The 25,593-nt window shown below is 51.6% G+C and overlaps 1 protein-coding gene and 1 long non-coding RNA gene across 2 annotated transcripts in view; one reads left to right on the top strand and one right to left on the bottom strand.

Annotated features, from left to right (window-relative positions):
- LOC134551072 (uncharacterized) overlaps nucleotides 1-8,724 on the top strand; it is a 54,629-nt gene extending 45,905 nt beyond the window's left edge. The window contains exon 5 of the long non-coding RNA XR_010080522.1: nucleotides 3,719-8,724. This is a non-coding gene — a long non-coding RNA (uncharacterized LOC134551072). The remainder of the gene's footprint in view (nucleotides 1-3,718) is intronic.
- On the bottom strand, nucleotides 6,903-25,050 carry IGF2 (insulin like growth factor 2). Its single transcript, XM_063398170.1, has 4 exons — nucleotides 24,568-25,050; nucleotides 16,893-17,055; nucleotides 9,940-10,106; nucleotides 6,903-9,499 (listed from the first exon to the last, which is right to left on the bottom strand). The coding sequence occupies exons 1-4, from the start codon at nucleotides 24,673-24,675 to the stop codon at nucleotides 9,257-9,259; spliced, it is 681 nt and encodes a 226-aa protein (XP_063254240.1). The 5' UTR covers nucleotides 24,676-25,050; the 3' UTR covers nucleotides 6,903-9,256.
- Between the last annotated feature and the right edge of the window lie 543 nt (nucleotides 25,051-25,593).

The raw sequence follows: 25,593 nt of genomic DNA, 5'->3' as shown, positions 1-25,593 counted from the left end.
AACATAAGGATTCTTGTCATGCTCTTGACAGAAAAAATTCTGCAAAGCACCTTTTTCTAGGCTAGCAGAAACCGCCTGAATGGTTCAGAGCAGTGCTGTATTTAATTAAACACTGTAGAGGATGAGGTAAACGTGTTCAGAGACTAACAAGCTGCCAGCAGAAGTCTCCTCTGCCCCCCAAGTTATCATCACTTAGCTCCTCCGAAGCATGAGGGTTTAGTGTTGTTTATCAACACTTCCCCTGCGAAACACAGCTCTGTGTACCCTTATTTGTCACACAGGCAGCATTCTCTTCCCAGTGTTTTTCTTTCACTAACTCCTTGCAGCAACGAGCGATTTCACTGAATTAATCTGTGGCTGTTGACGACATCGGGTATTTTATTTCAGACCATCTTTCCTCTCCATGCGTCACTGCCTGCTGAAACCAGGGTTGCTGTTGCATGGAGGAGAGCTGAGAGATGTTCTTCATGTGCAGCTCTATGGCATGTCTCTGCCCCACTGTGCCAAGGGGACAGCAGGGGCAGGTCCTTCCTCCCTGGCCAGGTATGCAGTTCTGGAGGTCTGTTTTGGCCCGGGTGTGTGTCTGAGCAGGACACGGCTATCCTTAATTGCCGGCTGCCTTGAGACAGACCAGAGTCCGGATTTTCCAAAGCCCTGCTTCCATCCACATCCACTGAGGACAGGAATGCAAGTTCACCTGGAAACCGCCTCTCCCTTTTAAGTGAGCGCATTTCTGAGCTGGTTAGGTATTTCCCATCTCTAGATGTCACATTTTTTCCACTGACTCCGCAGGCAGCGCCAGGGGTTTCAGCGAAAGCCTAAATCCATCAGCGCACCAGGAAGCGCAGGAAGCCAAACACCGAAGCTTCTCATCCCATTTTCAGCAGAGGGGTCAGCGCTGTCTCTGCCCTGTGGCGCGCCGAGCGATTTACCGTCATGCCTTCAGTGCCGGGACAGGAAAGCGCTCCGAGACGCGCTCCATCCCGGCGCCCCCAGCCCTGGCAGCATCCCCGCCCTGGCGCGGGCGCTGCCCCTCGGAGCGCGGGGGTTTTTCCTTTCCCTCTTCCCACTGCCACCTCCGAAGATGATGGGTGAGCCAGGCTCTCCCGCACATGCCGGGGCCGGTGGCAGGGTGGCACAAAGCCGGCATTGTGCACGCTCGCCGCCCTGAGAGAGGCGAGCTAATTGTCTTTCCCTGCTCGGAGCAACAATTTGCTGGCAGCCAGACTTGTGTCATTATATAACGGGAGATAGTCCGACTTGTAAACGGATCTCCAGAACATGTCTCTCTTCCCTGATTTTGGAAAAACAATAAACTCGGGGCTGGCTGACACCTTGATGCTGCTTGCGAGGTCTCTCCCTTAAAGGAAGAAATTCGTCCAGAGTATCGCGTCCTCTTATCCGAGGCAAAGGGAAGTCAGCAGGGGAATCCCAGGAAAGGCAGGAGCTTTTAAAATAAACCTGGAGATCTGCAGGGCTCCTTCAGCTGCATCTCATGCAATGCAGCAGGCTTTACTCCGACTGGGGAGGGAGCTGTGCAGGAAGGCTTTCGATAAGAAACCTGGAGGAGCCTAGAGAGCAAGAGGAGGAATTTGATTTCCATGCTCACTTTCCCTCCTCCCCCTGCCCAGCTCTATCCTATGCTAACCTGGCTGGCCATAAGCAGTTGAGAGAAAGACAAAAGCCATCCTCACCTACTTTCATTTGCATTTCTATGCATGACTTCCAGGATAGTGAGAGATGCCCAAAGGCATCTTCTCCCAGTGATTGCCAGAGTTGAAGCTGAAGGGCATCATGTTGTCACCATCACTAGTGCTCCTTAGGCTCCTTTTCTCCTCCCCATTCTGGTTGCTCTGAACTGGTGCCTGTATCCTCCTTGGGAAAGAAATGAAACAGCTCTCCCTTTCTGAGCTTCATTTTTCTTTTCTGCACATGGTAATATTGGTGGGTAAAATTTATACTCGGAATAACTGCTTCTCACTGACTGCAGGAAGCAAATTAATCTTCAGGTTAACTTCAGTGCTGGACTCCCCAAACAGCCGTTTTGCTGACTGAGCCTGAAACAGGGAACAATGATGGGGTGTCATTATTTATTAGGCTGAAAAAAAAAAAAAAAAAAAAAAAAAAAAAAAAAAAAAAAAAAAAAAAAAAAAAAAAATCTGTGTAAAGACTAAAAAGGCTGAGAGGAAAGGACTGGTAGAGTCTGGTCAGAGCCCGCCTGAAAGCAGATGTCTGCATAAGGACTGCACCTATCCCAGCACCAGGAACGGGCTATAAACCTTGTAATGACTCCTTCTTGTCACACCTTTCCCCTGCTCTCGATGCTAAGCCTGTCTCTACTGTTTCTCTCTTCTGCCTCACTTTCCTGGGCCCTCCAAAGCTCTGAGCATCACATCCCTCCCCCAGAAAGAGGACAGAAAAATACTGGGAGACTGCTGCTCCATTATAACTTGGCAGCTGCTAGCTCTGCGCGTCCATCTTCCTCCACTCCTCTCTCCCCCACTGTTTGATTCCATTTCATAAATAAATACCCTGCGTATTGACGTCAGTGTAGGCCTTGAGAAATAATATTCCTGCCGCTTTCTCTGCTCTGCACGGGGAACAGAGGGGACAGGGAGGAGGAACAGAGGCAACAACCTCTTGGAAGATGAAGTCTTAATATTCTCTTAATTGCCTTCCCTCCTTTTCAGCTATGCCCCAGCTGTGAAGAAAACAAAGATTACCATTATCAGTGTGCCCTTCTGGCTTGAGACAGATAATCAAATATCCAAAATTCCTGTTCTTGCTGATTTTTTTTGTTTTTTTGTTTTTTGGTTTTTGGTTTTTGGTTTTTGGGGTTTTTTTGTTTGGTTGGTTTTGGGTTTTTTTTGTTAGTGAGTGGGGATAATGGGGAGAAATCTGTCCTAGAAGCTGGAAGGGTAAACACCATAGGTGCTTAAGAAAAGTGTGCCCAAAATGCTGTCACCTTGGTGAAATGAAGGAGCTGGTTCCCCCATCCAGGGACAGAAGACAAAAACAGGGTTGCCACTGGAATAGGTGTGATCATAGGTGGCTTCATCTGGTGTTTAGGAAGTGGCTGCTACCAACCAGAAGTGATAAGTCTGCCAGCAGAGGCAATGAGACAAGAAACTTGGATGTTTTGGGGGAAGATGTCTATTAATAAATTATTTTTTCAAATAATATTTGTTTGCAATGACAAGCTTTGTAATAAGCTCCCTGGCTCTTGGCTGCCTTTCTAAATCAGTTCCTTTCAAGTTTGACACAGCTGAAGGATGTGGTCTTGTACAGAAGGAGCATGACCTTCATTTAAACAAGATGTTGTGAGGGACAGGGAGGCACAGAGACCGTGCCAGTACTTCTCCCATGGAAAGGCATAAAAATACATTGTTTTACACTGTAATCATAAGTATCATTTCACCTCACGAACTTAAAATTGTGAACTATGCTCTTTCTAAAGCTGGCCAACAAAGAAGCACAAGCATCTTTAAGAACAAGATGCGATAGCATTGAAAAGTCAGCATAAGCTGAATTAATTCCTGGTGATTTTGAAAAGTGAAACAGGTATTTTACTGCAGGTGACAGGGTGCAAGTTCTGCACTTACCTCAGTTGCTCTACCTGTGAGTTACAGACATGTTTGAATAGTGTCTTTTTCCATCTAAAATGGTGATATGCTTAATACTTTCTGTTCAAAGCCTTGTGTCATGTTGCCCTTTGCAGAACACACACGAAGACGGATGTTCTGCCATGGGGCTCTCCTCTGATCACTGTTGCATGATGTTCCTGTCCTGGAAACCCCAACCCAGAGCTGCAAGCAGACAGAAGACGACCAGAGCAGCCCATTTTGCATGTCAAGTTTGACTTCCCTTGCTGCCCAAGCCAAGAAACACCCTAGTTCAGAAATTTCCTGCTGGTCCCTGAGCCAGACCCCGGCAGGTTGGAAACCTCAGCTTTCAGTCTGCTGTTGGCAGGTACAAGAAGAAGGCAGGGAAAGAGGCTCTTGCAGGGCTCTCTGCAAACTCTGACATGATTTTAATGAGCAAGTGCATTCCTTGGGTCGTGCACAGCTGGGAGCGCAGCAGCAAAGCAGGCCAAGATTCCTGTGAGGACTTGTGCTTTTCCAGCAGGTTGAAGTTGTGCCTGCCACTGCACGCTGCCTGCTGACAGTCAGAGCATCCCTCAGCATCCTGGGGGAGGGAGAGCCAATGCTGGCACCTTGGTAGCAATGACAGACCCCTCCTGGGACATCTGTTTATCTTTGAAAACCAGACTTCCACCTTTGCCTGCACTGGGAGTGGTGGAATTGCTCCGCAGCCTCGGGTAGTGTATGACTCACCTACTCTTTAGAAAATAAAGTGGAGGGGGGAAAGTTATGGGCTGCCAGGAGACTGTTAGAAGTCCTTTGCTTTACTCATGCTTTATTTTCATTTATTTTATAAATGAAAAGCACAAAAGGTGCAGAAAGCATCAGACTCTTGCCTACTGCTGGGTGCACAAGTGAAATAATCCATGGTGCAACAGTACCTTTCTCAGGTTTCCTCACAGCCACAAAAAAAAATCAGTGGACAATTATAGATGCAACAAAGAAATCAGGTGATTGTAAAAAACAACAAACGTGGTTTTCCCCCTTCACCTTGTGCAGCTAGGTCCTTCATTTAATGCAGTGAGGTACATCACTGAAAGACTTCTGAGAACAGGCAGGATTGAAGGGATGAAGCTGCTCTGAGATACAAACAAACAAGTTTGGAGGCTCAGTCTATTGTAATGGCACTAGTACAACTCGCTGAAAGCTAGGTAACAGCTCAACTGCACTCTGGATTAAAAAAAATTAAAAGTTAAGAAATAATGGAAAATGTAGAAGAAAAGGGAAAAGTATCTGTTGGTTAGTGATGTTTTTTTCTCCTGTGTCTCCCTGTATCCAGACAAATACAGACACTGATTTATATACCTTGAAAATACTGTGGCCACTTCCACACAGCAAGCTGGACCTTCTCTCTGTGTATCACCTGGGAAAATGCCCTCCAAAGAGATGTTTTATGCAAAAAACATTTGCCCTTTGCTGCCTGCAGAGCTACATGATCATGCTGAGACCCAGGGGCCAGAGCTGGGGCTGGGCTAGGATGCGGTGTTAGCTTTCCCAGTTGTTTCTGGGTCTCTAAGCAGCATTTAGGACTTCTCTGCTGAAACTATCCTTTGCCCCCCCACCCTCTTGCATGTCAGCAGAGCAGTGGGTGGAGGTCCCTGGACAGCTGGTCAGGGTGTGGAGGTGCACTGAAGCTCAGACATGCCAGCTGTGCCTCCCCAGGGATCACTGCCCGCCGCTGCTGCAGCCCCCGGTGCTCCTGCAATCCAGCAGCTGAGCGCTCGGAGCTGTGCCTGCATGCAGGGGCATCCTTACAAACATCGGAGCCAGCTCCGCCCATCCATCTGAGACAATACGGCAGGCTGGGGTTTGCTCTCAAGCTTGCTGCCTGAGAGTCCCAGGCTAAGCCCATGGCTTACCTGCCACCTTGCAAAGAGCCTTTGCAGGCAACAGAACATTCTCAAGACAAAGCAAAGGTCCAGTTTCATCCAGACTCCCACCCTCTGGCCAGGATGATGCTCAGAGGCATCTTCTGTTTCTCCTTGCAAGTCCTTGACAAGCCAAGAGGCAAGACAGCACATTTTGGAGTCTCTTGAAATCCAAAGAAATGAGCTGCTCTGGTCTGGCCCCACGGTGACTCCTGACAGGATAAGGCAAAAAGAGGGTTTTTGAAGAGCCGTGTTTGCAAACATCATCATCACCCTTATGGTATTTCCAGCTTTGCTACTTTCCTTCCTGGGGAATGCAGCAAGATACCTGGCTGAAGACTTTCTTGCTTTTTAATCAGCTCTAAACACCACCCATGACAGTGGCTTACACAACGAAGAATAGAAAAGAAGCCACAATAAAATCAGTCCTCACTCTTCATAGGGACACATTTTATTGTGAAGGAAACCTGTGCCAGGTCTTGGAACATGGTCAGAAAGGCAGATACATCCTTTCTCCACCTGCAATAAAGTACGTGTCCAGAGGAAGCAGTCAGTCTTGCATCTGTACAAAACCCTCCCTGACCAACCACAAAAATCCCAACAGGAAAAACTGTGTGAAAATTCATTATTGTTGTTGTTTATTGCAAATTTTTAAAAGAAACTGGTTTAAAACATGTATTTCCAAGGGTCAAAATCAGCAACTCCAATTTTGAGACAGAAAATCTTTTCCAGTCCAAGTCATCTAGGGGAGGAGGTTGGGCTTGGCGAGGTGCTTGCCCCACACCATGAGAGAGGTCTTGGCCATGCCAGTGGGGCTGCACAGTCAATGTGGTGTCAGACTGATTTACCAGATTAGGGGTGCTTGGGCACTGTTCTACCCACAGTTGCTCTACTACCAAACTGGAACTGCAGTGCTTTACCTCCTGTTTGCAGTGGTGCACGATGGTTGTATGTGATGAAAAGCAGATCTTTGGGATTCCTAAAAAGGAAGAGAAGCTGTATCTATCCCAAGAAACCAGAGAAACTACATCCATCAGGAAACCTTACCTAGACACAACATTTCTTTGGGTTTTTTTGCCATCTTCAGTTCCCATCCAGCTTTCAGGTCCCTGGGAACAGCCCAAACTGATAAAAGCTAAGTAAATCCCAATAGCTGCTGGGAAACAAACCCAAGAATCACTGGGCAGATGGGGGTTTCAGGGGGGCATCTGCCACAGGATTGAGGTTCCTTGGTTTAAGGGTACTGCACCCTCTCTTGAAGTTTTGAGCTCCAAAAGAGGAGCTGCAGCTTACTCTGTTCCTCCACAGAGACTGGTGCTTTGCATGGCCTTCTTCCCACCCAACTCTCACCCCAGGAGGAAAAATGAATGAAAAATAAAAGAGAAAGTCAGGCTTCATATTCTGGATGGATATTTATTTGCTTAACAGGTTTTCTTTTTTTTTTAAATTTTTTTTCTTTTTTGGTACAAAGCATCCAGGAAAGCTTTTACTTCTCTTTTTAAAAAATAAAAACTAAGTTTTTTTAAAAAAAGACACATGAAAAGGAAAAAAAAAGTCAATTATTTGCAATTTCTCTGTTTTCATTCTGCCTTCCCAGCCCACCCACTTCCCTTCCCCCCTCCCTAATTTGGATTGATTTTCATTCTTTTCCATATATATTTAATAAAATAAATAAAGGATTTTCTTTGTCGTGTATTGCAGTGCCATTTTTTTAAACAAAGGCTTCATGGCTCAACATTGCAAGGTAATAACAAACAAAAGGATTATACATTAAAATCCTCCCCCTCTCAAGACTCCCCCTAGCCCTCCCCTCCAAACCACGAAATAGAATACAATTCAAGTAGTCTTTTTTTTTTATGTTTTAAATGTATGGATATATAAGACAAAGCAAGTACAGAACTGGTTAACAGAGTGTCCCCATTTTATTAGCAAGTGAGAGTATATTAGGGAGATGTAATTGATTCCCCCCCTTTTACGGTTCCTAGACAGATAATATATATTATTTTAAACCCAACCTATTTTACAGCCCTCTGCCGACCTCTCAAACCCATCGGCTCACCGAGTCCCGAGCCTCAAGCCAGAGACTTGCCTTTCCCCCATCCCGTGCAGCAGCCCCGGCCCCGGGGCAGGTGCAGCCGCTCCTCCTGCGGGCCCTGGGAGGGCAGCGAGGGCAGGAGGGCGCGGGGCAGGGACGCGAGGGTCCGGCCAGAGGGACGCAAAGGGCAAGAGAAGGAAAAGGAGACGGCAGGGCATGGAACTGCTGCTTCTGCAGGGGCTTGGTGTGAGGGCTGCCCGCCCACCTGCTCGCTGGACCGTCGGCACTCGAGCGAGGACAGGGAAGAGCAAGACTCCCTGTCAAGCCAAGCTCCAGGGGGTCCAAGGGGTCTCCACGGCCAGGGGGGGACCATGCAGAAGCAGGGCCTTGAGTTCTAACTGGCAACATCTTCACCATTCAAAATAGTTTGTCTCCAGAACGGTCGCCTTTTAGTCTAAGTTGCGGTGGTTGTGTTGTTTTTGTTTTTTTTAAACAAAAAAAAGGATGCGTGTCGATGTATTCTGTGTGTGCGTGCATCTGTGTACATGAGTAACAGCCAACTAGCTCATATGGTCATGACCAAGCTATATTTCAGAAGAGAAAAGAAACACATTTATCACACTTTTCCTAAAACGAAAAGCTAAAATTTCAAGTTCAGTATTCGCTATCTTGTCCTTCCCTCCCCACCCTCCCTTGCTATTTCTGGGTTTTTTCCCTTCCAACTTACTTTAGCACCATAACACATTTTAAACATTACAATCCCTCTTCAGATACTACACAAAATGTCCCATAAAAATAGTGCTTTTTTGCCAAAAAAGTTATATAATATATTATATATATAAATCAACTAAATCCGTGGCAAATGTGCAATGCAGACGCCTCCTCCATTTAAAGTGAGCATCAGCTCACTTTTTTCTTTTTTTCTTCTTTCCCCTTTCCTTTTCCTTCTCTCTTTCTTGCTTTCTCTCTCCTCTTCCTCTCTTTCTCCCGTCATCGGTGATTTCAAAAAAGGTGCAAGTCGATTTGGAATCTTGTAATGAAGCACACACACAAAAACGCAGATGGGGGCTCCTCGGAACTTCTTCTCAGGTACGTTTTTCTTTTAAAGGTGCAAAAGAAAGTTATAAAAATAAGAAAAACCAAAAGAAAACAAAAAGAAGAAAAAAAAGTGGGGTGGGAATGAGGCAAAAAAATTTTATCCCTCAATGTTTCTCCCCGTTCTATTGGGTGTTTTTTCACTTTATTGTCAAGAAAGACACGGAATGGACGCTTCTCGAGAAAAAAAAGATTAAAAAAGAATTTAACTTCATATCCTTTTTTCCTCTTGCTCTTTCTTTTGTCTTCTGGCGTTGGCACCGGTGATGTCACGCAGCACCCGGCAGCAAAAAGTTCAAGTGCCAAACTGTCCCGTTGCAAGTACAGGTTTGGAAATACTTGGGGGCACGGGGGAACGAAACAGGTGTGGGAAACGAAACAACCCTCCCCCCCACCCCAGAAGGAAGATGCCGTGGGAGCGGTGCTGCTCGCCACCGCCGCCGCCATCCCCTCCTTGCTGTGTCAGTTGTTTGGTTGGGGCCGGAGCGGCGTGAGGGTGCCCCGCCGCCCCGCTCCTCGGCTCAGCGGCCCCGGGGACGGAGGGGCTCGGGGGGCGGGAATCGCCAGTCCTCCCGCCTTCCCCCAGGAGATCAAAAATCGAGACAGCTGGTCAGGGTTCATTTCTGGGGGCCAGCCGTTTCCGGGGAGGCTCGCGCCGCTGGGGGCCTTTGGCTGGGCAGGGAGATGAGGGGACGGTGCAGCGCCTTGGCTTCCTCGGCCGCTTGCAGCCCCTCTGCCTGCCACCGGTACCGGCGAGCCCGCAGGATGTTGGGCGCATCCCGCTGCCGCCGCTGCGAGCTCTTCTTCTGCCACACGTCGTACTTGGAGTACTTGCCGTGCGAGGGCTTCTGGAAGCTCTCCTGCAAGGACAGGGACAGTAATATTAGCATCCACTCAAGCCTGCCCACTCTCCAGATGGGGATTCCCTTCTTGGACCTCCATCCCTCCCATGGAAATATTGCCTCATCCCTGGAAACAGGCACAGAAAGGTTGGACAGGGCTCTGAGCAACCTGATCCAGTTGATGTTTATTGCAGGGCGGTTGCACTAGATGACCTTTAAAGGTCACTTCCAACCCAACCCATGCTATGACTCTGTGACCCAGCCCACCTCTGGTTCCCCACCTTACTAAGAGCTGAATTTTGGCAGGCTATTTGGCACAACTTGCCAATGGTGGCTGTCTTTCAAAAGCCCTGCAGAAACATCAGACTTTGCAGCTGGGGCTTGTTCTCTCCACACACGGCCTTCCTTTTCTCTCTCTGTTTCAGAGGAGGGCCACCATCCCTGCTCAGCCTGCTCACCTTGCTGAGGGCTGGCAGCCCCGCCAGGGAGGTGGCAGAGAGGTCACGCTCTGATTTGACGGATTTGGCGCAGTACGTTTCCAGCAGAGCCAGGTCGCAGCTCCGGAAGCAGCACTCCTCCACGATGCCCCGGTTGATCCGCCGGTTATTTCGTCCCACCGGTCTACCTGCAACAGCAGAGACCCTGGCATTAGCCACCAACCTGGGCTGGACCCCCTCCCCAGCTCCCTCTAGGCATCCCTCCACCAGCAGCCACCAGAGACTGGTGGGCTCCACATCCTTCAAACACAGCAGTGCTTCTCCCAGACCAGCTGACACGGACCCGCACCCAGCCAAGTCTCACGTTGAGACTTTCCCAGACAAATGCTACTGATGCCAACACGTGCCTCCAGCAGCAGTGTAAAGGCACTTTAAATGATGGGGGTTTATCTCCCTCCCGTATCTCTGGCACGGGTGGCCTTCTCGGGCATAGCTGAGGAAGCTCAAGCCCAGCCTGACCGCCAGCACTGCGCCGATTACTGCGACCGTCTGCGATGTTGATCCTGGCAAGGGAATTTTATTAGAAAGAAGCAGCACAGCGTTGTGGCTGCCAACCTCCCTCCGCCGGATCAACACTCAGGCAGGTGAAGTGAACCAAGGCGGCTAAATTTTACCAGATGGGACAGCTCTGAGACAGCTGCAGAAAGAATACAGGCTCCCACGCCCGCCAAGAATAGCTATTAAACTTAATCTTTTAATAAGGGTTCCTCTCCCATTTCTGCCTGCAGAAGGATGCAAAAGTCCATGTCTGGTGCAGCAATGACCAAGTACATTTCATATCACTGCTTAATGATGGCCAGAGTGCTGCAGAGCAAAAGCTTACATCAGTTTTACTGTGTTTCCTCACCCTCTTGAAATAAAAGAGATGGGTAAAGTTGAATTTCAATGCAAAGCAAATTTAATTGGGAATTGTACCCTCCAGAACGTAAAATGGCCCAAAACAAAAGGGATTTTCTCTATGCTTTTGCATATAGCATGTTATGCTCTTGAGGGGTTTGCAAGCCAGACTTCTGCACAGTGCCACAAGCATCTTTTCCCAGTGCAAGGTGCTCCGAGGGAGGGAAATAGTGGGGCTTGCAAACAGGAGCTGGTTCCACATCCCAACCAGGAGATTTTGGGCACAGGGAAAGCTGACAGTGAGTGGTGTAAGTGCAATGCCTAACGCTGCTCACTGTGGCATGCTGAGCCCTCACCTCCCAGCTGGCCTGCAGGAACACACAACACTGTCCACATTGGCCCTGTGCATGACCCATGATCCTCACCCGTTGCACTTCTGATGAAGCAGGCACTCAAGTCACAGGCCTTGGTGAAGGCCTAAGGCTGCCTTACATGGAGCTGACCACTTTCTCTGGAGGGTATCCCATCCTGGATGCCCACCTGAAGTGCCTTGGGACAAAGTGCAAAGCACAGTTCTCTATGCATACAGGGCAGCCCCACATGTGAGAAGCAGCCCCAGATGTGCAATACAGATGTGCACGTGGGATGCAGTCCTGTACATTCAATGCAGCCCCACATGTGCAATGCAGACATGCATATTCAATGCTGTCCTCCATGCACAACGGAGCACTGTGTGTACAATGCTGACATGCAAAACATCACAAAAATGCCTCGCTGCTGCCTCTTCAATAGCCCTGGCAGCAGGGCACCTGCTCTCTGTAAAAATCAGTCATGTTCCCATAGGCTGGGAGCCCTCTAGTCCAGGCTGGTGCATTTCCACCATGCTCAGAGGTCACACAAACACACACAGCATCAGTGTGCTGCTTGATGGGGCAGCTGACCCATACCTGCCTTTGGGAGTCATTTCAAAATGCTTTGTTTTCCACATTCATCCCCCTTGTGTCACCACCTTCCTTTTCTTTTTCTCTAGAAGAATTTCAGGTATGACCTTTAACCAGCCCCACAGCGAAATGAGAAAGATGGTTCCTCCTTGGCAAAGGTTCATCAAAGGGAACTCTGCTAGGAGTTTATTTTTCTCTCTTGTGGCCAATAAACACATCGGATTGAGCCCTACGCCCTGAAAGGCAGGGCAGATATGTTGGTGCCCACAGCTCAAGTGATGCTAGAGTAGGCAACCGGGGTGGAGATGGCCAAAGGAGACAGGGACAGGAGCCAGCTTAGGGCCAGCTGCATGTATTCTTCTCTGTGCATGCAATGCCCAGTGAGATCCGTGGGAGAGGGGCACTCCACCAACACCCTGCACTGCACATGGCCCCTGCTCAGCTCCTATCAATCCCAGTGCCCCACTCAATCCATGGCAGGCTGCTGAAGCATTAGGCTGCTCCACAAAGGCATCCTGATATGGACAGAAGGAGTGTTTAGAAAGGAAAGAGAAAAAATTCAAGTCACCCCCTCTTGCTAGCACATCCCCTAAGGGCTACATTCACACTCCCGCTGAACAGAAGGTTGCACAAGTGATGACACACATGGTTTGAGGAGAAGTTGAGGTTTTCAAAGGTTACATATCTGCTCTCAAAAACAGAAGTTTCCCACTTGCAGTTATGTGTTTGTTTGGAAAGAGGAGGGGAGGAGAAAAACAATGAGGAAAGCGGGACTATATTCACTGCTGTGCCTTCAAGGGCAATTCCTGGCGTTGGTGCGCACGGGAAGATCATGTCAGCGTGTGTTTGCAAATGCCCCGGCGTGGCACCACCAGGGTGAGCTCCCAGCAGGGACCACCACAGTGACACTGCCTCTTCCTTCCTGATTGCTGCCCCTGCCAGGCCGTCGTGTGGCCCCCAGCCCCAATGCCTGCCCTTTCTCTCCTGCATGAAGCTGCTGCGAGCCGTTCCCCTTGCCGGCACCACTGCCAGCTCCACCGTGACTCTCCCATAGGGCACGTTTCCCATTACATAATTGTCCGTACAGACCTTGCCAAATGCCACTACGATCCTCCAGGGGAGAGTTACTTCAGGAAAAAAATAAGCAAACATAACAAACAGGGATCTGGTCTCAGAAAGTACCTGGAAACAACAGGACATTGCTGGCTAACAGCAATATTGCTGCTGACCTGGATTGGGAAGAGGATTTGTTCTGTAACACAATTTACACAGGGACTAAAGGCTGAATTTCCTGTCTTTTTCCCATGGGTGGCATCTCACTGTATCACCACTGCCAAACCCGGGGAGGGTTTTGCCGCTCTGTCCCTTGCCCGCAGGGGAGAACTGTGTGGGCAGCAGGCTGCGGCATTGCCGGGGCACGCGAGCCACTTCCCACCACAGCAACGACCGCTTCCTCCTGAGGAAACGCGCTTCCTCTCGGCCTCCAATGAATGGCCAGGCTCCCTTTTCCCAAAGCTGTGCTCCACCAAAACCTTCTACAGCGCTGCGGAGGGGACAAGCCCTGAAATGCAAAGCCCAGTGATGCAAAGCCCAGCCGTGTGAAGCCCTCCAGCTGCCTGGGGTTATTCCTGCCTAGGTATGGGCTATCCTGACAGGGCATCCCAGAAGCAGCACAAAGCCAGACCCGTTCCTGGGAGAACCCAGAGGCCACGTACCTGCAGCTCAGCTATGCCACCGTGCCAGAGGCAGTGGCACTGCCACTGCCATGGGGAACAAGAGGGTCCCTTCCCGAGCATAAACACCCCACTGCTCCTGGCTCCCCACTCCCACCAGGGCCGAACAGATGCCGCGGGGAGGGGTTCACGGTGCTGGTGCCACCCTGGCTGGGTCCTCTCTCCTCCGGTCAATCAGGCGGTCAGCCGAGTGGAAGGGGACTTTGGGTGTAAACAGTCCCCGTGCCCCTGTCGCAGGAATGTTGGGAGCAACAAGGGGGCCTTTGTGCAGCACCGGGCCCCGTCCCAGTGCCCCCAGCCTGGCCCTCCCCCACCCCGGCACCGCACTTTCCCCCCTGCTTTTTCCTAGTATTATTCGGGAGCGGCGGGTGCGCAAGAATGTGCTCCGTCAGCACAAGCGGCTGCAAAGAGCTAAATTCTTATCAGCTGTTGGAAAGGAGGAAACAGGAGCTGTTGTTTACAGAGAAGTCGGCCGCCTCTCCCCCTGCAGCCCCTTCTCCCTCCCTGCCAGCGCTGCATGACAGCAACTTCAGGGCTGAGGCTTCCTCTCGACCTGCCCTGCTTTCACTCCAGGCTGGACCCAGCATCCCACCGTGGGCTGTGCCGCTGTCCCTGGGTGGGTGCTGGGGAGCAGGGGTACCAACCTGCCACAGTGTCGTGGCAGGATCCACCACCTTGACAGCAGCTGCTGGCCAAACCGAAAGCCCTAAAGGTCACAGAGAGGAGGCATCACCAGTGCAGAGCAAAGCGTGCTCAGACTCAGCTGTAGCTTGCCCATGCATGCCTGGGATAGGTACAGAGCTGGCATCATCGTGTCCACCATGTTCCATGGCTAGGTAACCTCAGTGCTGCCGGCCTGCCCCTGTTAGTGCAGCTCTTCTGCAGCCCCAGCTCTTGGAGGCAGCTTCAGCATTCTCAGCCCCAAGCACCTGCCAGCCATGGTGCCTCCCAGGACACCATCAGTACGTGCATCCCCCTAGCAGTGATGCAAAGAATGCTGTATCTCACAGCCAGTTTTGCTTGCAAAGTGCTCTCTTGTGAAAATAAAGAGCATCACAAGTTCTTAAACAATTGTTTCAGCAAAAAAAAAAAAAAAAAGGATTTTCATTCCATTTTTGTTTTTCTCAATATTATCAGTCAGATGCTTCAAAAACCCTTGTCCAGCAAGTGGGCCCTCAGGTATGCACAGGACAAGGCTCCCCTGAAGTCATTTATTTCCCATGTGAACAGCTGCTTTAGCACAGGCTGCTCATCAGGTCACACCTCCCATGCTGTGAGGTGCTCAATACAAACCCAGGCCCAGTTTTAAGATGTAAACCCATGATGGTGCAACATAATTGTGCCCTATTGCATCTACATGGTGACAACAGTGTAGTCAGGTGGGTTTAGGAGTGAAGATGAACATGGTCAGAAATAATCACTTATGAGGCCAACTGATGGAGGTAGAGAGGGAAAAATTAAGTGAAATGGGGATGTCCAAAACCTTCATGAAGTAGAGGCATTGTCCAGCATCTTCAGCCCTGCATGACACAGGCTAGTCAGATCCTGAAAGGATTAAAATACTGGACTATGCTTCATCCCCAGTACCTGGGCTCACTAGAAATATTCAGAAAGGTGAAGTGGGGAAGGGGGACGGGAGGAGACAAAGCGAAATACAGCAAGAACCCCCTTGCGAGCACCCGACTGGCCACTTGGCACCAAGAGACTTGTCTGCCTTCAAAAGTGTTTTTATTTTGGCCTGGGCAGCTGGGTTATTTGAGGTGAAAGGAGGTCAGTTTGACCTTAAAACAAAAGCCCCGTTCCCTTTCATCCCCAGAGAGAGGGAGGAGGGAAGAGAAAGCAGGGAGAGAGACAGATGCTCCTCTACATATAGAGGGAGAGGAAGAGCTGTGAGAGCAGGAGAGGCGCTTGCCTCCTTGCCATGCCAGTAAGGGAAGGGGAAGATGAAAAGCGGAAGGGCAGCTGGCACACGAATGCTCCCTGCTTGGCTCCGTCTCAGTGAGGAAGTGCACCCAGAGCACCCCAAAAGCGCCGCCTGCCCAGAGCACCCAGGGAGCCACGAGAAGATCCCACAGCTCAGCCGGGATGGGGGAGGGGGATTGCCCCCAGAGAGCTACAAAGCCACCTGCAGCCCAACCACCCACCCAAAACTGAAACTGAAGCCCTTCCCAACCCGAACCCTGCTGTGGCTGGGTGTGGGGTCCCTGTGCCTCTCTCTACCCAACACCAGCAGACAGCAGGGGGCAAGTCTGGTAAAGCATCCAGGTTGGGAAGGGACATCCAGGTTGGGAAGGGACATCCAAAGTTGCTTCCTAACTTTGCAGCACCCCGTTGTTCCCTACACAGGCAGACTGGAGAAAGAGGGAGGCTGGCTCTCAACTCCTCCAAAACACACCTTGTTTTCTTGAAAGTGACTTTTTAATTCCTTTTCCCAAGGCAGAGGCAAGACTGCCAAATGCACCATGTGCAGGTGGTATCTCCATCCTCTTCCCCTACATTTGGCTTTGCATCTTTCCTGTAGTCAGTCACCCTGTGGCTCAGTTGTCAGTGGGGAGAAAACACAGTGTGTTCCCACTCCCAAGCAGAGCAGGGGACCGAAGCACCAAATCAAGGTGTAACACTCGAGGCACCTTTGCACATAGATTAACTGAGCATGCATGGTCACGGGTTTACTCCTCATCCTCCCTGTTTACACCAGCTAATCCATGGCACTGCCAATGGCCCAAAGACCCAAAACACCCTGGTGGAAAGCCCACTGCAGCCAGCTGGTCTGAAGCCATCTGCACGCTGCACACAACAGCAGTGCTGCGTTTTTTTGCATTGGCTGCACTGCAAAGGGGTAAGACATCACTCTTCAGCAACAAGTTCACCAGCAGTAGCTGGGAGGTCACAAAGCTACGTCAAAGTTTTGGGAGCAGCTTAGAAGGTGCTGCTAAACCCAAGCAAAGCCTGGCCAGGAGGGGAGAGTGCTCAGCTTCCTGCCTGCTGTCAGGACGCAATGCTTAGGCAGCAAAGTTTCAAAATAAACCAGGACCCAAGCTCAGCAGAGCACTGGCTGCAGACATCCTTGTTATTGCAATGACTTCGTAATGTATTGCCCTTATCACTGGTGAACCAGCCACATAACGTTCCCCAGAGACATTTGACTTTCCCCAACATCTTATGCAGGACCCAGCTTCCCCATGGTACCAGACAGCCCCCCAAACCAGTGCCAAGTAGATGCATGTCACCCTGAGCATGTCCATTTTCTTGCTCCTCTCCTGGACTACCACCACATGACAAGGAAATGGAGAAAAGCACCAGGCTGGGAAACCCCTCTTATCCCTCCCAGCCTGCTCTGCCAAGGCAAGGCGTGGGATGGGGGCAGCCTCCTGCCCGCTGCTGGCAGCTGCCCAGCACTTACTGAAGTAGAAGCCCCTGTCCCCGCAGACGAACTGCAGCGTGTCCACCAGCTCCCCGCCGCAGAGGGTCTCCGCCGTGCCGTAGGCGGAGGCCGAGTCCAGCGCGTAGGCCAGGAAAGCCAGGAGCAGCAGCAGCATCCTCCGGGCCGCGCACATCCTCTGCACCTGGGGACAGAGGCACAGCGTTAGCACCGCGGGGCAGACCCCTCCGCCACCCCCGGCCCGTGCCCCCCGCCCACGGCACGCCCGGGAGGCGATGCCCAGACACGTCGGGATGCTGCTGCCGCGGGGAAGGAGCGGCGGCGCTGCGGCCGCCGCTGGGGTGAGGCCAGCTCCCCGCGCTCGGCCGCCGGGCAGCAGCTCCGGGCGGACAAGGTTTGCATTGAAGCAGTTTTTCCATCGGAAAATCCCACTTCAGCCTACCTCTAAAAGGCTTTTATTTCCCCTGCTCTTTCAACAGTGTGATTTTTTAAATTTTCCCCCTTTTTAAAAGGGAATTCATTCAAATTATTATCATAGGTGTTTTTTCTCCTCTTCTGATGACAGGTTTTCATGCCCTGTCTGAAAACATGTCCATGCAAAGTGAAATCAAGTTAAGCTTCAACCTGTCCTAGAGCTGCTTTTGAGGAAAGCTGGGAAGAGCAGCTTTTGTCCTGGGCATGTGAGAGAGATGAGGCTCAGGCAATCAAGAGGCTGATTGCACAAGCTGTGTTTGCTGACAAGAGCTGGGACTGAGAAGACATCCCTCAGGAATAATGCGGTCCCATGGGAACACACCTGAGGCATCACTAGGGAGGGGCAAGGCAGTGTCAGACAGCGCAGAGTATTAAAAAAGAAACTCCCTGGATATCTGCTAACTAGCCCAAAGACTCGGCTCCAGCAAACAGCTTTACCTCCATGTCAGCTTCAGCAGGTGTAAAGCAAGGGTGCTATTGCCCCACAGGATGGGGCAAAACCCATGAATGGTTCAAGGCATTATAGTCCCTCAGAGACAAGCTTCACAATACACCTACAGCCAAATAACGCTGGGTTTTGACCAGACAGGTAAGCTCAAAATGACGAGAAGTATATCAAAACAGCAGACGGTGGGTTGCAACCCTAATCTCAAGCAGAGCATCCCCTCTCCTTGCTAATATTCAACCAAGACACTAGGTTTCACATCCAGCTTTCATCACCATAGTGTCTGAGCAACTCGAGAATAATATCAGTTAATGAATATTACCTCACCCCCCTGGGATGCTCGGAGATGGAGCCGAAGCCCAGGATAGATTAAATGACTCGCCCAAGGTCACAGGGGAAGTCTGCAGCGCAGCCAGGAAATTAGCCCAGGTCCCCTGAGGCCCCACTACGGTCCTGCCAGCAATAAAGACACCCTTGCTCCCGAATTTTTAGTAGCACGTAGCTCAAATTGTCACCGCTAGAAATGCATCATGCTTACAAGTCATGAGCTCTACTGAGCAGCAGGAGGACAGAGATCAGCAGCAGGAAAAACCAAAACAGAGGTTTCAAGGTCTGGGTAGGCTCTGGGGGACGTTCCCCCTGCTTGAGTTTTGATGGCCTTAGTATTGCTTAGCCTGTGCTAGGAGAGATCAGCAAGACTTCAAAGCTCTGGACAAGAGAGGCAGCAGCCCTGGGAAACAAACTAGTCTCAAATCAGCAAGTGATGGGACCAGGACCACCTTTTGCAGTAGCAATGCTCCCTCCAGCACACTGCAGGGGCTTTGTTCTGTATTACAGCAGGAGCAGAGGGATGACACCAGACTCTGACACCATGCTCCCAAGCTGCCGTGTTTTATCACCAGCACCTTTTCACCTTGATTTGTTTCATCAAGTGGCCCACAGGTGTTTAGTGGGCCTCTCCAACATGAACACAGCATCACTTTCCCTTCTGGAGTCATGCTTCTGGTGCTGCAGCATCAGGAGCCAGATCTCCAGCTGACAACAGACCAACCCCGTTGCTCCTGTCCCTTTTCCAGCCCATTTTTTGACATGCAAATCCCAATTGCTGGTGTCCCCAGGTCTCAGGTAGCACCAGCGCTCACTGCCAGGGTGACGGATTTGCCACCAGGCAGTGTTGCCATTGAAGGCACTTACACAGGACTTCAGGACACTCCCCCATGATCCCGTGTCCCCAGTTAGGCTCATGCTGGCTGTGGGCACTGTGGCTAATGAGCAGGCTGCATGCTGGCCTCCCCAAGCCAGAGCCAGCTCTGACACAAAGGGGTTGATTGGTGGCACAAGTGACAAACACCATTTTTCCTCCACATTCAGTCTAAAGACAAGGGTGAGATGCTCTGAAGCAAGGGAGGAGTGAGATTTTGTCAGTGGGTGATATTTGATGCTGGGGAGACCTGATACCTTCTGTGGAAAAACACTTGTGCTCCTCAGAAAATACCTGCTCCTGTACAAGTCACACTGCAAGCCCCTGGCAGCCTTCCCTGCCTCCACTGCAAGCTCTTTCCAGGTGCCCACACACCCTGTAACTCTGGCCAGGAAACTCCCCTGAAGCGGAAGGAACAGGGAGAGACCTGGTGCTGCCATCCAGAGCATGGCTAACACGGAGGTGTGAAATGCAGCTAAGTCCACTTTTGCCCACGCATCAGCCATCAGCCCTTCCCTCTGCTGTCACCTTGGCGTCTCCCTGCTCCTTCCAGTAGCTGTGTAATGAGAAACCAGGTAGCAAAGTAAAGAACATCTTTATTTACTATCCAGTGCTGCAGTTTCTCTCCAGTTTGATGGAGCAGCAACGCAACCCAAAGCCCTAAAGTCCTTCCCTCTCCCTTTGGCCCCACTGTCTCTGCTAATGAAAAGCCCCCAGGCTGCACACAGAGGCTACAGGGGCTCCCAGGGTGTCATCACTGGCTCAACGTGTCCCAGTAACCTTCCAATTGATCCTTCCCTCCCTCACAAGCAGGGATGAGCAGACCCATGCAGGAGAGCTCACACCTGCCTTGCCACAGCTGCCACAGCAGGTGCTGCTCCCCCAAACAGGGTGTCATGGCACAGCTGGGTACCTGCAGCCCACGACCTGGTTGGTGCAAGCACCGTGCCAGCTGCACAGGTTGCAGGAACTGAATGGCTGCTCAGCATGATGAGTCTAAGCCCTGTGAATACCTCTAAGACTTCATTCTCCACTGGAAACCTGGGACAGTGCAGCTTTTGGTTTCTAGTCCCAGGCATTAGGACAGGTGTGGTCTCCTCAGCTGTTGAACAGGAGCAAGTTCACACCAATGGTTGGAAGAACCTTCATATTTTATTAGAAAGCCTCTCTTACATGAAATGGAGCAGGAATAAGGCAGCATGAGGGAAGTGGGCCACCTCCCTAAAGGACAAGGTCCTGTCTCTGCTAGAAGAGAGGCTACAGCTACCACTGTCTCATTCTTGCAACAGCAGGTTCAACCAGCCATGCTGACTGCTGTTGTTCCTTATGTGCCCAGGTGGAGCTCAAAGGCTTTAGGATGCAGAGGGAATAGCAGGGCAAACCATGCCATATGCCCAACAACCTGAGCACCAAATTCCTCCTAAGGAGGGCTAGGACCCCACACAGTGTGCAAGAGGGTGATCAAGAGCAATTTCTTGGTTGTACAGGTGACCTGTACCATCCTGGGAGTCACACCTGAAGCTCCTCTGAATAGCCCACATCTGAAGCAGCATTATCAGTGCAGAGCAGGCTCAGACAAGGTATCAGTACACACTGCTGGCCTCTCCCTCCCTGGACAGGGTCTGCTTTGCTCTCTACCTTTCATGCCCCTCTCATGCCTTTCCCAGCACCCCCAGCACCTCACACAAAGCCAGGCTGCCACTGGAACTAGCAAGCAGCTGTGTGCAGGATGGTCCTCCTTGGAACTCCTGTGTATTCCTGCCTTGCAGCACACATCACTGCACCCATAGCCAGGGACCCCCAGACACCTCTTGGCAGGCCCCAGCCAGCAGGAAGGTCCAGCAGAGAGGGCTCTCTCTGAGTGGCTGTGGTGTGCTGAGAGTGGGCCCGAGGGCAGGTCTGCAGCGGAGTCACCCCCCCACCCGAGACCGTTCAAGGATTTTTCAGGATCTGCTGCTGAATCAGCTGGATCGACAGTTTCTGTCCAGCTGCTGGGGAGTCGGGGGCCAAGAGGCCACAATGTGCTAAAAGGCCCAGTTGCCAAGTCTCAGAGTACAGCTCAGGCATCCCTTGCATCCAGGCTTGTGCTGAGCAAACCAAACCATGATGCCTCTTGGGCAACAAATATCTCCCCAAAAACAGAGACAAAACCTCCTGTCTGACCTAATTCCTTCTCCAGTCTGGCCTTCATTGCAATTTAATATGAACAGAACAACGTAGGAGGGAATTGACAGATGGCCCAGTCTGTAAAATTTGGATTTGGACAGCAAAAAGAAAAAAAAAATTTCTTGCTTCTTTGTGGAGCAGTGCAGCATTTAAAAGGGAGCATGGCAAAATAAAAGTGATCAGCCCAAACCCAGTGGCACGTGCCAGAGGGGAAAACCCCAGTTTACACATCCCAGCATCTCTCACACTCCACCCCTTAAAAAAAAAAAAAAAAAAGGAGGATGTTTTATTACTCTGACGACTGCCTGTGAGAGATGCTGAACATCTGCCTCTCTGCATTACTCCTCTCTGTGAACAGCCCAGGAGAGTGGGGAGCTGACCCTGTTGTGAGCGTGGCAGTCCCGAAGGAGCAGGATGTGGGCATGTGCCAGCCTCACAAGTGCCAAGTGAATGCCACCCCTGCCACAGGGCAACCCAACCTCACCCAGGGCGCCGGGCCATGATGCCCCGAGGTGCCAGGGAGCAAAAGGAGAATGGAAGCCAGTGTGAGAGGCAGGTGCCTTGGCAGCTGAAAACCAGCCAGGAGCCGCAAGTCGGGCAGAGGCACAGGGACGAGGTGCCCAGCAGTACCTGAAGGCAGAGGAATCACCTCATGCCATGCCACAGAAGATCCTCTCTTCATCTGAAAAAGAAAGGAGATTTCCAACCACCCACAGCTTGGAAGAAGCAAGCTTCAAAACACAAAACTTTTGACCACTGAGTTGTCGGGCAAATAAAAACAACTCAGGAAGACCATGGGTTTTGCTGCTTAGCTCAGGCTTGAAAAAAATTAAATACCTTCTGATTCTTGGCACCTGGCTCGCATGACATTCGTATGGCTGAGGCTGGCAATACTGCTGCTATTTTTAGCCCTCACTTTTTTTTTTTTTTTGTCTTCACTGCTCTTCCCCATCAGCAGCCCACTCTGCCCCACACCAGGGGTCACCTTTCTGCCTTGCATCCTGTGAGCCCAGAGAGGCACCTGCCTCCTCTGCCTGTGGGACAGGGGCCAGGCAGGCAGGGAAGCACTGCTGGCACCCCGTGTCTATACATGCTGCAGGAGAACTACTGTGCCTGTGGAAAAATCAAGCTGAAAGAGGTGAATGGGGTATTCAGTACCATTTACTCACCCCACTGGGGAGTAAGAGAGTATTGCATAAATTTTGGTATGCAGCCCAGAAATATTTGATTTATTGTATTAAAAAAAAAAAAAAAAAGGAAATGCAATCTTGCTTAACTCTTCTAAAGACAGCTGGCAGGACCCAGTGAAGGGATTTAAGTCCATTTTAGTAGCCTCACTTAACTCCTTTCTTTATTGTTCCTCTCTCCTTTCTGCATTCCCTTCCAAAACCTGGAGTATATCAGGGAAAGTTAACAGCAAGTTAAGCTGTTAAATCAGGAACTGTGGTGACTGGAGTCTACTGGCAAGTGATATTCCCACAACACGTTGAACTTGCTTTATGTCTTGGCAGAGCAACTTTAACCCTTTCAGAGCCAGGCTGTAACGCCAAGGCAGACTTCCTCTCCCGGTGCCCCCCCACCTCTCCTGACCCCTCGCACAACCATGCCGAGAGAGACTGATATCGCTTTCCCTGCTAAGGCTCTCATCAGCTTTTAAAAGCAAAGACAATCCAAAGAAGGATCGGAGAGGTCAGCCCCAGGACACGAGCTGGGAGAGGGTGGGCCACTTACAGTGCTCATATGCACTGCTGGAAACACACCAACTCCTCGGTCCCTCTAAAAATAAGACCTCACCTGCTGTGTTTGCTTTATTTAAAAAAAGAAAAGTACAGAAATGCTTTTCTCTGGTGCTCCGTGAGGCAAGCTGGGCTCGTGCTGAAGCCTATAGGAATCAAGGGGAAGACACGCACTGACAACTCTGGGTTGACTGGTCAAAGCAGCAGCCCTCCAGCCAGGCTGAAAAAAAGATCACCTGTCAGAAAGAGCGCTGGGACACACACGCAGACACATTTTGGCTCTCAAATTTCATGCAGCGGTGGGAGGGGACCCGCGGTGTCAAATCTTTTATCCCTTAATGAATTTTCACAGGAGCTGGGATAGCCCCTTTGAAAGGCTAAGTGAACTTGTGTGGGTGTCAACAACACGGAGCAAGATTTACAGCTCTGACCCATTCACCCCCACCAAAATTGTCAAGTTGAGTCCAAAACAGCACTGTGGAACTCAAATCAGAAGTGTCAGTCAGTTTTATACCTCCAGATGTCCTTAGCACAAAGTCATCCTTAACAAAACCCCACGACCCAGGCTCCTCAATTCCACTCTAAATCAAGGCAAGAGGAGGAATAAAAATCCCAACACGTTGAACCCTGCAAAGTAAAAGGGGGAAAAAAAAAAAAAAGCCACCCACATACACACACAACCTGACAATAAACAAACCCAAAGAAAAACAGGCCTCGGTCTCCCAGGCACATCCCAGCATTTGGAAGAAAACTACTGATTTTCTATAGGAAGCCTGGGTTGAAAGCAGAGGCTCTCCCGAGGTGTCTGTTTAAAACCACCCACACAAACCTTGTTTTTACACTTGATTGCTCCACACCACCCTAGCGAGACCTGGCGTATCAGCAACCCTGCTGAAGTACCTCCGGCTGGAGGCGAGGCAGCCACATCTGCTGGTACAGTTACGCTAAATCCGAGTTCCCTCATGTGCCCCAATTCCCTACTGCTCAACAGAGTGCTAAAACCTTTCCAAGTTGCGCTCTTAAAACAATTACTGTAGGGAAAAGCAATTGGGAAGGAAGAAGAAGAAAAAAAAATTTAAAAAAATCACAGAAAGTCGAAGGCTGCACGCCAACCATTAACTCTCATTCCGTTTTGGCTTCGCTTTCTTGTTTTTCCTCTCCGTATTTTTATCCCTCCCGAGACCAAACACACCGCAGTGTTTTGCAGAAGAGAGTTTAATAATCTCCCCGGTCTCCGGAGCACCGCCGCTCCCCTCCCCGCGCGTCTCTCCGCTCCCGCGGCCGCCCGGCGCGGAGGGAGCGCCGCGGGCAGCCGGGGGCCGCGCAGCCCTGCGTGACCTCGCATAGCCCCGGCCCGGCCCCCGCACGGCCGCGGCCGCCCCTCCGCCGCTCCCCACGCGGGACCGCGCCTCCGCCCGGCCGCAGCATCCCCGGCCGCAGCATCCCCGGCGGCGGGGCGGGCGGCAGCCCCGGGGACACCCCGCGCCCCCCGCCGCAGCGGGGCCGCGCCTGGGCCGGCGCTCGGGGTCCCTCTAGTGACACGCGTGGGGACGGCGGGCGGCTCTGCCCGGCGCGGCCGGGATGGCTCCGCGGTGCCCGCGGCGTCTCGGCGGGCTCGGCGCGGGAATGCCACCGCGCTCTGCCCGCGGAGCGGCAGCGCGGAGCGGCGCTTACCTTGGCACTGCCGCTGCTGCTCTCAACTTCTTGCGGCGGCGGCGGCGGGCCGGGGAGGAAGGCGGGCTGCCGGCAGCGCTCATCCGTGTGTGCCCCGGCGCTTGACATGCTGCTCTCCTGCCCTGGCAGCGATCGCGGCTTTGGCTTGCCTTCCCTGCGCCCTGGCACGTTCTCCTCGCCTTGCCTTTTTGGTATGTCAAGTCCCTGCTGGATTTTGTCTGAAGGATGTTATTTTGTTACGATCAGGTATTTTGTTATTCTAGAGAAAGAGCGAGCGAGCGCTTTCCTTTCCTCTCCTTTTCCTTTTTTTTTTTTTTTTTTTTTCTGGGTTGTTTTTCGCCCTTTTTTTTTTCTTCCCTTCTCTTTCTCTCCTGCTTTGGCTGCCCCTTGGGTGGCTCTCACTTTTGTGTTTACTGAGTGCGTCCCCTCGGTCGGGGCGAAGGGGCCGTCTGCCTCACTGCCCGCTGCTCCCGGCTGCTGCCCCACGAGCGAGGAGACAAGCAGGACGCTCTGGCTTTTATACCTTTTATACCCCCCCAATGGGCATGCTCTCCCGGCGAGCACCAGCCCGGCCACGCAGCCAATAATGTTGCAGAGCGGTCTAACCCCCTCTCTTCCCTCCCTCCCTTCCTTTCTTCCCTCCTTCTCCCTCGTAACCCTCCGGAGTCCAGCTCGGGAGGGAAGAGGGGACAGAAAGTTTCTGCCGCACGGTTTCTTTGCGTGCTGCTACCCGAGATGGGGGCTTTACCCCCTCTGCCGGCCCCGGGTGGGAGGGGGTCTACGCGCATCCGCGGCCGCCCCGCAGGTGAGGGGAAGAGCCGAGAATCCGCACCCCGGGCCCCTGCCCCAAATACCGGGGAGCACCCCTTGAGCGCCTCTCGCTGCGAGGTGGCGAGCCCCGGGTCCCGGCGGGCTGGGAGAGGGGACATCGCCCAGTCCGTCCTCTCTCGGGTCCCCCTCTAGGTGCACACGGGCACAGGTGTCGGCGCCGGCCGCCCGAGAGCTCGGAGGAGCTCCCCGGCGCGG

This window comes from Prinia subflava, chromosome 5, assembly GCF_021018805.1.
Source record: "Prinia subflava isolate CZ2003 ecotype Zambia chromosome 5, Cam_Psub_1.2, whole genome shotgun sequence".
NCBI lineage: Eukaryota > Metazoa > Chordata > Aves > Passeriformes > Cisticolidae > Prinia > Prinia subflava.
The sequence above is the reverse complement of the archived record's forward strand: the minus strand, read 5'-3'. Positions and strand labels throughout refer to the sequence as shown.